Source organism: Pelecanus crispus, chromosome 2, assembly GCF_030463565.1.
Source record: "Pelecanus crispus isolate bPelCri1 chromosome 2, bPelCri1.pri, whole genome shotgun sequence".
Taxonomy (NCBI): Eukaryota; Metazoa; Chordata; class Aves; order Pelecaniformes; family Pelecanidae; genus Pelecanus; species Pelecanus crispus.
In genome coordinates, this window is record NC_134644.1 from 167,644,688 (window position 1) to 167,659,756 (window position 15,069).

The following is a 15,069-nucleotide window of genomic DNA, read 5'->3' on the forward strand; positions in this document are numbered from 1 at the left end:
AGGAAATGACTCAGCTGCCGTGAGCTTTGGTCTGAAAAGGGGGAGTAAGAGAGCTAAAATAACTGAAGGTACAGTATGATTGTACAGCCAACCTAATTTAACAGATAACCGTACCTGACAGGGTTGATCTCTTCCCTTTCCTTTCCTTCTCTCTCCAACATGCTCTCAACTGCTTCCCTTTCACTGGCACTTGCATTCATCTGACCATTTGGTGAGCTAAGTTTTGGGAACTCAAGTAATTAATTTTTAAGAACATACCTCTCCCTTCAACTGACAGGGAGAGACATTTCTAAAGAAAAAAGTTTAGGAAAACAAACATTTGTGCCTAAAGTTAGCCTTTGAGAATAACCTTCTGACTGAGATATGCCACAGTTACACAAGCTTCACACAACCATCAGGGTGCTGGAAAAGAATGCAGACATTGACCTTGGGGAAAAGTCAAGGACCTCAGAATGGGATGCAAAATGTTTCATGCATAGCAAACAGGCCCCCCTAAAGCTAGTCAGCAGAAAATGGTTGGTACAGAAATGGTTATTAAGAAGCTTAATTTAAAGCAGGGAAACGCCTGCAGTCAGGGTCCACTGACCAGTACATTCCCCTAAGCTTGTTGCTCATGACCTTCCTGCACGCTCCAGACAGCAACAGTAACAAAGAAAAGCAGTGTTCAAATTCCCTTAACCTTACAATTCAGACGGTACTGTAACATTATTTAGCTATTCAATTTTTCAGAGAGGGGTACCCTCCTTTTCTATTGCTGAAACTGTCTTTTTTTCAAGAAAATAATCCAGACAGTCTGTTGTGTTCTTGTACCACTCTCTACATACTTGCATGTCCTGTATGTTATCTGCTATTGGATAGAAGGATTGCAAATTCATAGAGCTTGGAAATTTGATGGATTAAATTATCATTAGGTCGCCTTACTACTGACATTCCTTCGAGTTTGACATGCATGCAAACAACTGTCCCAGAAGAAGGCAACACTTTACTAACAGACAGTTTTTGAACCCCTTTTGACAAATACTCCTGATTGACCTCTTTCAGTGTTTTGCAGTTCTCTTGATAATGCATTGAATAGCCACACTTCTATGCAGGCTGACAGAGGACTTTAAAGAGGTGCCGAATCCTGAGGTCCGAACCAGCTATATTTCAAGAACTGCATTGTGCGTACATTCATCCCATTAGCCATCAAAAAAAGAAAACGACATAAAATCCTTTTAAAAAGATAAGTCCACAGCAAAACTACACACTTAAAAAAGAAAAATTATTTGTGCAAAATATATAATCTCTTTAGATGACTTGCTTCATTTTCTTATATGTCTTGTCTTCCAAAATTTAAACGATGAATCAAAAGTCTGTCTTTCTTTCTGCTTTACAGAGGTACATAGCATTGGTACTTATTAAGAATGGCTGAAGTGTACTCTTTAGAGAAGCAAAATGATTTGTTAGATAATGAAAGATGTTGCATATGAAAATAGCACAATGTTTTCAATAAGAAATATGCTCATTACCAAGATAAATTGTTACATTAAAATGAACATTTTCATACATACAAAATACTGGATTTTTCTGGAAAAGAAACTAGTATCATTTCTATTTCCTGAATATAACATTTCACAATTAATTACATCATGACCTATATCATGCTGAGAACCAATGTGAAATTTAGGAACAAAACCATACTACAATTTATTAAAATAAATCATATCTCTAATCTAAACACTTCATAGAAACATTAACAATCTTCAAAACTCTTCCCAAGACATGTTTCAGATAAATGGGATGTTTTAAAATTAATTCTCTTCAATTTTCTTCAAGTATATGAACTCATCTATAGTACATTAGACTGGCAAACTTTCAGAGAAGATTAAGGTGGGCAATGAATAGTGATGTATGGGATTCGCTTTCCCACTTCCCTAGGACTTTTTAAGGTACATATTAGGTTACTTCTCTCATGGACTGACAGTCAAAAAAACCAATAATGTTTGGTTTATATTGCAGCATACATATATATTTGGCAAGTAAAGCTAGTAACTACAAATTGTCCACAAAAAAAAATAACCCTGTCTCAAAAGTCTGCATATAAAGTCCAAATTCCTGAACTATTAAAATTTATCAATAAGCATAACTTTGTTGTTTTCTTACCTTGAAAGAGACATGTTGTTCCATATGACGTAGGAGCTGTGGTTTTTGGGCAGCCGTATAGTCACACACTGTACACTTAAACTGCTTGCCTGAAATGGGAATGGAAGAATGGAATAACTTTTTTCTATTTAAGTTCAGAAAGCTACTGATTGTATTTCCTCATAAAGATGATTTCCAAAATGCTAAGTATGAAAAATACTTTGCTCTGCAAAGTTTTGGTTAAATAAGAGCTAATAGCACCGTAAGGAAGAAAAAGCCTTGAATGTCATCTTTAAATTATAAGCATTAAATAGTCTAGATGCTCCTGGGATAGTCACTTGGGAAAGAAGAAAAGAATTGGTATAGTGCAGCCTAAATGGAAGAAGAAAATCAACTATTTACAACTGCAGGCACAGTAATTTTGCTATTTGTAAAGCAGATCTGGAAATACTTAAAACACAGGTGTTTGGTCATGTTCACGTGTTTTTACCTACTTTTGTCCCAAGCACTGAATTGTTATGATTCAAATACATTTACATTTTCTTGTTTTTTCCACTGTAAATTTTCTTGACGTATTTCTGGTAGGGTATGACGTGACCTATTATTTTTACCTCAAGATTTGGTTATGGGTTTAGCACTACTTTTCCAATAATGACTCAAACTATCATAAAAGGGTTTTCTACATTGGCTTAACCCTGGATACAGGAAGAAATAAAATATGCTAGAGACAAAAATAAGATTAGAATGGCAAATAATACAGAGGTTTTGTGTTTTGACGTTTCACTTCTGCTTACAGAGTTTTAAAACAACAGGCGTAAGTTGCTCCATCAACATCAGACTGAATGAAGCCTGCTTGCCTTGTTCATCATGACATTTTGTCCTTTCTCTTTTAAATTTCTGCAGTAACCCTAAGTATCACATACAGTCACACAAGGCAAGAGAAAACACATACTGTGACTAGTTCACACTTATGTGTGGTGGCTGACACGCTGGTGGCTACCAAACACTAGCGATAATGGGTAGGTTCTGTGACCTGCTCTTGGAGAGTGCTGATTCATATTTCTTTATTTTAATTGGACACAAATTTTCGCAAAATATATGGAGTTAAAGTTAACTTGGGTTTCTGCTCTTCTGCATCAATTGTTTCAAAAATCATAGAGTGGACCAGAAGAGGGGTAAAGACAATGGGTGCATATTTCCATAAACATTGCTCTTTCAGGTACCAACCTAAAAAGTCACTGAAAGATTTGAGACAGTCTCTGTCTCTCGAGTACTTGGCAGACTGAAAGTCTGCATTGTAAGCAGCTCTTCCACACAACATAATGCAATTAAATAGCGTCAATGCAATTTATATATATTGCTTTGTGAAAAAAAAAAAAAAACAAACTTCAGAAGTATCATCCAAAGAGAGGTGTTACTTTAAGTTCCACAGACAAGACATTATACTTTCCTTACTTACTGTCCTAAGACAATTTCCTTACGTGCCTGTGAGCTTTCTAGTCAGGCATCAATACTGAAGGTACTAACCCTCCAACCTGAAACAGCAACAATAAAATTGAAGAACAAGAACTGGAATTTCAACTAATGAAAGCTGACGCTCAGAACATTCACTCTAAAATAAAGTCAATAATTTTAACAGAGGGCATGATTAATGAATATGACAATTTGCTTAGAAATCAGATGGATGCCCTGTCTTATGAAGTCTTTAAATCAAGTCTGCTTAGCCCTTCCTAAAAAGATATACTACAATCCAGCGGAAATGTGATGCAAAATTATTAGATTAAGTTACAGCCTGTACTCTGCAAAAGATCAGACTTTGTGATCGTGAAAGTCTGCTTTTGCCCCTGAAATCATTAAGTCTGAGTCCTTCTTAAGGCAAGGTGGTCAGATTTTGTCATGATATGGACAAAAATTGGAATTCTTAGTATTCTCTAACAGGAATGAATACTCTCCAACATTTTCGAAAAACATCTGTTGCTGTTTGTGGCTTTGCAAAGAGTGAAACTCCCAAACATATTACCATTTTGTAGCTGTCTCTTACTTCCCTTCAAAGCATTCTCTCTCCCAAATATTTTTTTCCTTATGATTTAAAATAACACAATTTCCTTCCTTTTATTCTCTGGGTTTCATACTCTCTTTCTCCATATTTCGTGTTTAAGATTCTATCAGCCCTGCTACCTCCAGCCAAATTACAAGGTGTATTAAATATAGAAAGACTTCATTCCTGTATTAAATGCCCATGGCCAGCAAACTGTATTTGACTGATGTGGAATAAGTACGTGCTAAAAAATACTCCAAAAGCAAAAGAACCAAAAGGAAGGATGGAGAAGTACACTACAGAATATTCTGCATTATCCTGAAGAGATCAGGTTTCTTTAGATTCTGGATCTTTCTCAAAAAACTTACAAGCATTTTATACTGAGTGTGAAAGTTTCCATGAAACACAGCTAAGAAAAACCTTGCGACAATTTCTGATATCTAATTCAAATAATGAAAACCAGGTTTTCTGGTTTATTTCTAATCACAAACAGTAATAAGCCTGGACTATGGAATTGTTTTCCATCATGCCAATCTTGAGAAGTCTGTCTCCCAGAGAAGAAGGAGACAGAAAACTACTTTATATTCCACTGGTTATATTGACCTTGCAGGGCTGATATGTGAACAAAAATTGCCTGGATTCATAAGTCAGGAAGACAAGACTCATAAACAGCGAAACACCTTTCAAATTCATTTATTTGTGAAATAACTGAAGAATACTAGCTGTGCGCTAGTAAGAACTTTTGAAGTGCTGTCACTATAGAAAGGGACTCCAGGCAAAGAGAAACTGTCAGCATGCAAGAGGCTGAAAGTCCCTTGACAAATCATACACTACTTTCCTGGTGACAAATGTTATCTTATTTTTCACAAGTATTTGAAATGCATGAAGAGTTTACTGGGGTGGACTTAGTGAGGAAAATTACTTAAGACTCCACAGACAGTGAGATTCTGTTTCCACTGGAGCCAATGGCAAAACACATTTCCCAGAGGTACAGGGAATTTCCTGGAACACTTTTGGAAGTGTAAAAAGCAAGGCAAAAGAGCATAAGCCTTGGATTTATTTGTGAGGTGCATCAAAAAGGAACATGCAGTCACCTCAGTTACTGCAAATGATGATGACAGTCTGAAGCCAGATAAAAAAGGCTCCTGGTAATAACACTGCCTCTAGAGTCAAGGTTTCAGCCTGACCTAAAAGTAAATGATAAGAAAATATAGTTCCTTGCGCGCAATTAAATGGCTAAAACTAACTTCACACCTTTAAACCAAATCCAGACAAGGCTAGCTCCTGCACGACTACAGTGCTGTTCTCAACATTGTCAAATTTCAAAGCAGCCTCAGCTGAATTGCAATAATTACTTACACACATAAATATTTTCTTCAAGAAATAGAACTAATTCACAGGTAAAAACAAATCTAACTTTCATTGCTGACTTTCACTATTTGGACATGCCAGATGGTGAAAACAAAACAGAAAGGTTTTGAAATGAAATCCCGTACAGGGTTTTTTTTACAGCACCATAGAAAGAGACCTTTTTTTTTCTTTATAGCCTGATCGTGCTCCAAATTTCCTTTTAATTCAAATACAAACTGCCTCCTTCTTCCAGCCTGGAATCATCTGAGGATTGCATTTGATAAGTAAAATCTTGATTCTTGCATATGAAGTTTAGATGTATGTGCAACACCTGCTTGTTACTGACCAAGTTATTTCAAATACTGGAAAGTACTTTTTGAATAATGAGTGATCACGGTAATACTACAGTAACTTTGGTAACACTACAGTAATGATATGCTTCCTATAATATGTATCATATCAGTGTAAAAGGCACCATATCTTTCACTTATACATACAGATATAAGCATACATAAACATCAATAAGTATCTCTGACACAAAAACTTCACATATATTCTAAAGATGTAACAGAGCATTGTGCACTTTCTGTGAAAGGACAATACTAATGAACATGCAATTTTTTTTTTTAAATAATTTAAACGAAATGGTCAGTAAAGAGTGGAATGCGGTTTCACAAGGTTGCATGAATAACAAATATGAAGCTACTAAGTCATAACGAAGGTCTGTACAACTTACCCTGCTAAATCATTTATTTCAATTTGATAATCACAGAGGAATAAAATATTGTTGTGTCCAAAATTTTGATACAAAAGATGGTATTTTTCTGGATTTGCATCTCACTTTTTTCTGTTATCATCACAAAAATATTACAATTACGGAGCAAATGCATGTGCTGCTTGTGTGCCTGTAGAGAATACATGCTCAGACTTCCCACTGGCTAACTGGACCTGCGGACACAGAGCTGCAGCAGCCTTGCCTCTACTGGGCTACTGGATTCGGCAACTCCTAACAATATTCTCACAGAAGAAAGTAGTAAAAGACTTAACCACAGAACTATTTGTATTTTCAAATTTCTATTGAGATCAACAATTCTCTGTAAGAATATAAAGGGATATAAAGCCCACACAAAATTACAGAAAAATTAAGTATTCCAGAGACAGCTGTCTTTCTGTCACAGAAATTAATTTTGCAAAGTTCTGAATTATTTCACAAACAGTCTCCTGGGAATAAAAATTTGTAAGTAGCACTTAGGGTTCAACTGAAAAATGCTTGTTAATAAGGTCCTATAGTACAGCCAATATTAATAAACACTCACTTACCATCAGCAGTATGAAGGAGTTTATGGCTCTTCAAAGTGCCTTTTGATTTGAACTTTTTCCCACACATATCACAAAGGTGCGTTTTCTCAGTGCTGTGACGATTCATATGGGCTTTCAAGTTACTCTTGCTGCGAGTGGCATACTCACAGAGAGAACATTTGAAGGGTTTAATACCTAAAAATAATAAAAAAAATACTATGAAACAAACAAGCTGCACCTTTTAATGAGATGGTGGACATTTGCTTGAAAGAAATTTCAGATAATGTAAGCAACATGGATAACAAGGTCAACATTTTAAAATTTGAATATCTACATTTAAGAAAATTCATCTGTAGTTTCTGTGTAAATGATACCAAGCTCTTGACAGCATCATTTAACTTACTAAGAGAAAGGAGGATTTAAAATTAGAATCCAGACTGCCTAAGTTGATGCCTAGCTGGTGCACATACAAAGTTTCCCTCTAAAAGTCTTCAGACAACTATCATTCTCTGTTTACTACAATAAAGAATGAAGAAACCTGTTTTGAGGAGGACTGGTTCATTAGGTACTTAATATGCAAGCAGAAGTTAAATGTGCAAAACTGTGTTTTATTGTTAATTAGTATCAGATTTGCTAATGGCTCACACAGTAGTACTTTTTTTTCCCCCTCAGTAAGATGCAAGCACTTACAATTTCACTTCTCTCAAACAGTCCAAAGCATGTAATAGAGACGCACAGTATGTCACCTAGCAGAAGGTCTGCAAGACCAAAGTAAATCCTTCAAAGAAAAGTTGAATAAATCTGAACTGGCATAGTAGTTCAACAGTTTCATGAGGCTCTGGCAGTTTTAGATTGATATTCATGACCTTAAAACTAGATTTACAAGCATGAGGAATTACAGCCTACTTTAAACAGGCTGATTGCACACTTTGATTTGGGAATAAATTTCTGTTCAACTTCTCCTCCTAGTTAGATGAGATAGGTTCCAAGCTTTCTTGGCAGAATAAACAAACTGTATCTATGGAATACACAAGCAATTGCTCTAAGCTTACAATTTTGCATTACCTAAACTCCTCACTGGAGTAAAGGCTACTGGGGAGGACCACTGCTATAGTACACAGGCAGGTAAGCTCATAGTTAAAGCATTCAAACAAATATGCAGCACTAGTATAAATGTCTGAACTATTTGCATGGGAACAAACACTTTGGAACCAAAATATTGGTTCGAGAGTACCAAATCCCATTATCCCCTTTATGCAGAGGGATGGCTAAAGAATCCAAAATAACGCTCAAATGCCATAGGCAATCTGTTCCATAGATTATTAGTTGACTAAAGAGCATTCGAGTGGTCTTCCACCTGTTATAAGAAGAGATAGACTGGGTAGACACAAGATGTTACTGGGCATTGATTTTAAATTCAAGGGATTTTTAACCTGTGTGTTGCCATATTACTGGATTTTCTCCCTAAAAAGTCATAGATATGATCAGCATTATGACTTTTTCATCACTGTTTATGTTCATGTCAGCTAGCTGCCATGCTCAGCATGATTTAATTAAAATACACAGAGAATTTATATGTATATATCAAAGCAACTGGATTTCAATTGTTTTACTAACAGATTTCCAGACCAAGTATTTTTGGACAAATGTGAAAGGAGCAGCAGTTATTCACGAGAAGATACAGGAAATTACTTGTTTTAAGAGACTGAGCATGTATTTAATTCAATCCCCCTTACTCACATTTATTATAGAATACTTTATAGATGTTTATGAATGAGATTTGGAAAAAAATTAATCAGTAACTTATTAATTTTATAAAACATTTAAGCTGTCTATTCATGTTATGAGCGTGCAGTTCCATATGTGATCTGGAATCTATTAAACTAATTAACCTCTACTGTAGCTTAAAGTTTTTGATTCAGGTATAGCAATAAATTTGAATTCCTTTTTATGTCAGCAAAGCTTGTGTGGAGTATGAGACTGATTATATGCCCAAAAGCTTAAAAGCAGAGTTTTACCTTCATGAGCCCAAATATGACGCTGAAGGTCTGATCCATTCTTCATAAAATAAAAATCACAGTAGGGACATTTCACAGCTCGTTTTCCAATAAGTCCTTTCAGCTGAACTCTTCTGCCAAGAATCTCAGAAATAGTAGTCATTGAAACCTCTGAGAGAAATGTAAAAGGTAATAAAAACCAGAAAGACGTGAGGGAATTTGTTCTATAAGTAATGTTGAAGAGCTAGATCCTGATTCACTCCAACTTTTTAAAAGCCCTACCTCCCTTACTGCCACTCAGATAAGACCTGAGCAAAGAACATAAGGAACTTTTTTCCTTTAGGGCTTCTAGGATGTTCTGTCCTTTCTCTCCTGATCTGTGTACTCAGTGTCCCCATTGCCTGCTTAAAATAAAGTATTTTAAATATAAAAAAAATCTTGTGTGTGCCACTGGCTTAGAAATGATTTTCCAACTATGAACTTTCCCAGTAAGCTAACTTGGCACTTTTTTTTCCAGTATTTTCAAAAGACTTTATTCAAGATTTAGCCCCAGATTTCCAGATGTCAATGATTTGAAGGCAATTCACTTCAGCCACAGCTATAATGATCAGAATACCTGATAATCAGAAACTTTAAAGGAAAAAACAGACTCACAGAATAAACGCGATTGGAAGGGACCTCTAAGGTCACGTGCTCCAAGCAGGGCCAACTTTGAGTTCCAACTTCAAAATTAGATCAAGTTGCTCGGGGTTATAACCAGTCCTGTTCTGAACATATCCAAGGATGGAGATTCTACAACCTCTCTTGGCCCATTCCAGTGTTTGACCACCTTTACAGTCAAAATTATTTTCCTAATTTCCAACCAGCATCTCCCTGCTTCAGCTCATGTCCCTTCACTGTACAGTTCCAAGAAGATACTGGCTCTGTCTTTTTTTTAATCTTCTATTAGATAGCTGAAGACAGCAACTAAGATTCCTCTCCTAGCCTTCGCTTATTCAGGCTTAAACACACTCAACTCTCTAAGGTTTTTGTTCATATGATCTAATATTTTGGCTGTCACAGTGAAAAATCTCAAAATAATGAGGTTTAAATTAAAATATCCCAAACACACATAATGAAAACATTGCCAAGTGCTTTTAAAAAATAAATGCAATTACTCAATGCATTTCGGATTAATAAAATGCTAAATATCACGACTCAATGAAAGTACAGCACTCATGCAATCTAAACATTAAGACATGAAAGCTGATAACTTACTATGCTCAAAACCTTATCAAATTTTAAAGTTACAGTCTAAACTTAGATTTTTACCAAATGCGAACTGTCATACCTAATCTCCTGATGATTGGTCCCAGAGTGGAATCAAAAATCCTGCCTGAACTCATATGCACAAGGAAAACAACCTCAAAAGGGAAATATAAAAGCCCATGAACTGAGCAGAGATATGTTCTAAAGTACCCAAAAAAGAAAAATACGGACACAAATCTGAACCCTCATCTGCCTTCGATGGCTTAGATCTTTCATTCATGACTGCAAGCTAGTATGTCTGCTCAATAGGGGTCTATGAAAGCTGATGCCTCTGATGTCTCAAGAATATTAACAAACACCATATTAAATCAGACAGTAGATGAAAAGGTAGATAATTCTGAGAGCTGGGACCAGAATCCAAGACTCCTCCTTCATTGCTAAGTACCCAAATCATTTGGCAATAAAGCCAAGCTCTCTTGTCTCTTTGGTTTGAAATACTGCTCTACCAAAGTCTACAGAGATTTTTGTCCCACTGCCTTCATGGGACCAGAATTCAACTCCTATTCTCTGCAAACCTAGAAGAGGAAGGAGTACCGGTTTATTTCATACTTTATAGTTTATGAAATAGAAGAGACAAGAGAGAGGTCATGCTGAATGATATTAAGAAAGGAAGGAGAGGGGAGCTCCAGAAATAGCATTTTAAAGATAAATACGAAAGGGTTTCAGTTTAAATTAATTTTTGATATGTCGTTTTAAAATTCAATTTCTTTTAACAGTATCCATTTTTTCTTTCATCTTTATTCTTTTCCATTTACATTTTTAAAAACAATTGCACTCATTCCACCACAGTACTTGATAGCTTATGCCATCAGACCCCTCACATTTATTTGGCTTGTAATTAAGCATGTTGTACGAATAAAGGATTTCCTCCTGATTACAAGGACAGCATGCACAGAAGAAAGATCTGTGCTTTAATTCTCCTCCATATATTAAAAGTGTTGTTGCATCCCTACTGCATAGGCATATCTTAGATGTATTATTTCTTTAGTACCATGGAGATATATCTAATAAATCCGGTATTTTGCTTCTAAGTTCTATTCGCCTGCGATACATGAATTAAAAATGAGGACACAAAATAACAGGCTGTGCAGATTTTCTTTTTTAACCTTACCTCTATTATAAACCAGAGTTTAAAAGAACCCACTTTCCTGGATCAAAAAATTTACACTATACTTTTAGAGGGATTCAGTTACCAGATGAATTGTTCAAAAGTATTTAAATGCATGAGTTTAGCATGTCAGGGCTCCAGAATTAACTGGTATTTCTGGACCCCAGACCCAGCAAACACTAATAATTCAGCAGTCAATGGACCAGTGCAGACCAATGGCAACCTGTAAGGGCACAGTACATAATGTACTGCTAGTTCACAAATCACATGACTCAGGGAGGCCTCTTATACTCCCTGGCTGAGCCAGCACGAAGCCTTTATAGGCACAGCTCTTGAGATTCAACTTCTATGCCTACTGGGTGACGTACCTCCTGACTACAGTACAGCACACAAGCCCTCCCTCATCTCAATTCGCTGCATCAGATATGTCCCCTGACGTATGACAAGCCCTCCAACCACCCTGTTGCGGAGTGGTGTGCAAATAAAGACATTTGGTAACTAAGGAGCTAAAGTGGGAGTTAGTCTGAAATTAAAGTGAAGGAAATTGTTTAAAACACGGGTCTAGCACTATCTAGTGGCAGTAGGAAGATAGGAAACCACTGCTTTACCTATTGTGTTGTATTTTTGACAAGAAAATTTACATCATTTTAATTAGATTTTATCTTTCCCCAAACTCAGTTTGACCATGGCCAGTATTTTCTTTCTTAATATCAAATTATGTCAGGTGATAAGTAACACTATAGATGAGTTAATTAAAGTATGTTGGCCAATGCAGTCAATTCTCCTTTATCCACAGTAGCAGTGGGCCTTTCTTTCCCACGTAACACAGATACTGAGGAGGAAAGTATGGACACACCAATGCAGCTCTGCCGACTCCACATCAGTCAGATTTAAATCAGTCCCTGCACCAGTCAGTTGAGCACTTTGGCACCGAATTCCCAAGATTTGAGAAAGGATTCTTTACTCAGGGCACAGCACATTGACTTACATTTTATGTTGCGCTTGCACCGATAAATCAGGGTGCTAGAATGCAAGGTATAAACAGAGTTTGAATGGACTGCAGTGGTTAGCTTGGATCCAGCCAGGCTTCTCAGCTCCAGCTTAATAGTGGCCGTACTACATCACAGCTGGTTCTAGTGAGAGCCCTGCTGCAGACCAGCTGGCCCTGGAGGTAAAGCCCAGCCACACACTAACTGAGCACGCACAGAGTCAGCTCAGGGATCTCTGCATTCACGCCAATTACCTACAGACAAAATAATGTGCAAAAAACACATTTCTGTCAGTTTATGTGTGGCCAATGGGAATTTTATGTCTCACGGGTTGTTACGGGATGTCTATATACCTAATTCCAAACTTCCCAATGCTTAATTTGAATTCACCTAGGTCCTCTTTTGGAAACAAGTTCTTTGCCAGATGAAGAAAGATTTCTTAGCACAATTACCCGATATACTCCACAACACATAAGCTGGAACAATAACTTTGTTCACTCTAAATTCTAACATCTGCAGAACCAATATAATTCTTACTCTAATCCAGTTAAATTAGACTTGGACTCTTCTCTTTCTTTGGAATGTAATCACATTACACTGCTCCCTCTAAACCTTTATCAATTTATTGCAATAGACTGAGAAATTTTCCTTGATTTTTTCTTACCAGGGTGATTTGTCTTGATGTGAGATTTTATAAGTCGATCTTCAGAAAATGACTTCTCACACACAGGACAGGAATAACTCTTTTTATCCTTAAGGAAGAAAGAAAGAAAGAAAGAAAGGGATTGCATTATCAGTCCACTGGTGTAATCACTATAGTCATTATTCAGTAATACATGGTTCTCAACAAAGTTATAATTGAAGGTTCAGTTTTTAAGGGAACAATGAAGATATTTATAGTGAAAAAAGTGAAGGAGAAATATTAAAGTATTCTAAGCACATCATTAATCTTCATCAATGAAGGGCTCCAAGTTACAGCACATGAGAATATGCACAATAAATGCAAGCATTATCTTCTGACTGACTCTTCAGAGAACCAAGAGTCAAAAGATCAAGTCACATAACAGAAGAAAACATGTTTGATATAAGCAGTAATATTCAGGGTTTTTTCATTTTTTTCACAAGTCCACCATTCTGAAGCCTAAGGATCAGATCTCATTATTCTGAAGACATCCACCAGTATGTGTAGTCATAATACTACTTAACGGCCTGAAATTGAGCAGAAGAGTTAACAATGACAGATGCCATTACTTACTTAGTGTCTACACTTCTAATATAAATAGTCAGCATTTTATGTATTAACAATAAAGTATTATTGTACTACTTTGACTTAAAAACTTACAGAGTACTCTGGCTTTTATCAGTGTCTCTGACATTATAAAAGATTTAACACCATCGAGCAAGTTGAACTGGAGAGTTTCGATGCAATTTCTTCCTATATGCAATTTTAGTTTAATTGTCATTTTAGTGTTTTTACAAATGCATCTATCTCCACATAAAAATGTAGGACTTTTCTCCACGAATTGGTAAATGACCCAATTTAAAATAATCTTTGCTGCTTATTATATAAATTGAAGCAGTTGTTCTTTGCAGACGCACCTGCTGACACAACCGACTGGATGCTCAGTCAAATGAGTGGGTCATCTCGTCACCTATGCACTGGCCAGATTAACATATGAATGGATTATCAAAACAACAGATGGAGTGAAGTCTAGTTTGTCCTGACAACTAGGCAGATAGCCAGATAACATATTACCTGGTGGGAGATGTGTACCTACCAAACTACCAAGAGATCACTGTAAAAGGCGAGCTGAAGCTACAGAACAGATTATTTCAGGAGGACAGAAAACTTCTTGAAGAACGTGGAAGGAAGATTACTGTATCAAAAAGAGAGAGACCCCTGTGTTATGAAAGAGAAATTTGGAGGTAACAGGAGAATAAGGGTCTTGGACTCAACCAGTTTTGGACCTGAGGCCAAACAGCATCTCTGAATAGTGAGGAAAACTGTACAAGGAGGTTATTATTGTCTATATGCCACAGTTATACATCTATAAATGGACATCTCTCTTAAAAGAAAAGCAAAACTTGATGGGTTTTCATGGCAAACAGGAATATGATGCAGGTATTTGCATTCAGTATCATGTACCTCTGAAAAAGAAATCCCTACGTTGAAGTACCTACAAGTTAAAACCAGAAGTAGCCCTAGAACTCACAGGCTGAAATAACAATAAATAATTTCATGACAGTAGGACATGGGATATGAAGCTCTCATTGCTGTTAATATGGCAATGGCACAAGGAGAATTCTGCCTGTGCTGTCAGAAGGTTATTTGCTTCTGTGAGAAAACCTACACTAGGGACTGGTGGTGGCAGCTTCTAAAGGATTACCACCCTGAATAGAGCAAGAACAGTATCTTGCTATGATGGAGCTGGGGCAGTCACCATTTTGAGCCCTGAGAATCTCAAGTGAAGAAAGAACAGCAGAGAATACTAGCTGGTTTTTGGAAGAAGAGATTCAAGGAGCCCACAATGCTGACAAAATCTGCTCGAGAAAGAGCTGTTGATTTGTGGAATTAGGGTCTCTCAAATGAAACAACCTATTATCCCTAAACCTGCTACTGATGACTTTGGAATTCTACCTGAACATGTTACTCAAATGAAAATTGGTAGATTAATTCTAATAAAGCTCTACAGCAGCGTTTGCACCTTTTCAAAGACTGGGTTGCATGATCACATTCTTAATTTGGCACATATAAGAAAAACATAAGCACAGTATCATTTAGGGGCTGTTGAGCGGCCAGCTGAAATTTGTTGACAGATCTCAGTCCGTTCCTCAAACCTGCTATAGAATTGGTTTCAA

The 15,069-nt window shown here is 36.6% G+C and overlaps 1 protein-coding gene across 3 annotated transcripts in view; it reads right to left on the reverse strand.

The window, feature by feature from the left end:
• ZFAT (zinc finger and AT-hook domain containing) overlaps positions 1–15,069 on the reverse strand; it is a 92,825-nt gene that overhangs the window by 25,807 nt on the left and 51,949 nt on the right. For all 3 annotated transcript variants that reach the window (XM_075704941.1, XM_075704944.1, XM_075704943.1), the window contains 4 exons: positions 12,875–12,962; positions 8,827–8,976; positions 6,830–7,003; positions 2,143–2,231 (listed from right to left, as the gene is read on the reverse strand). In XM_075704941.1, coding sequence (XP_075561056.1) covers positions 2,143–2,231; positions 6,830–7,003; positions 8,827–8,976; positions 12,875–12,962 — 501 coding nt within the window. The remainder of the gene's footprint in view (positions 1–2,142; positions 2,232–6,829; positions 7,004–8,826; positions 8,977–12,874; positions 12,963–15,069) is intronic.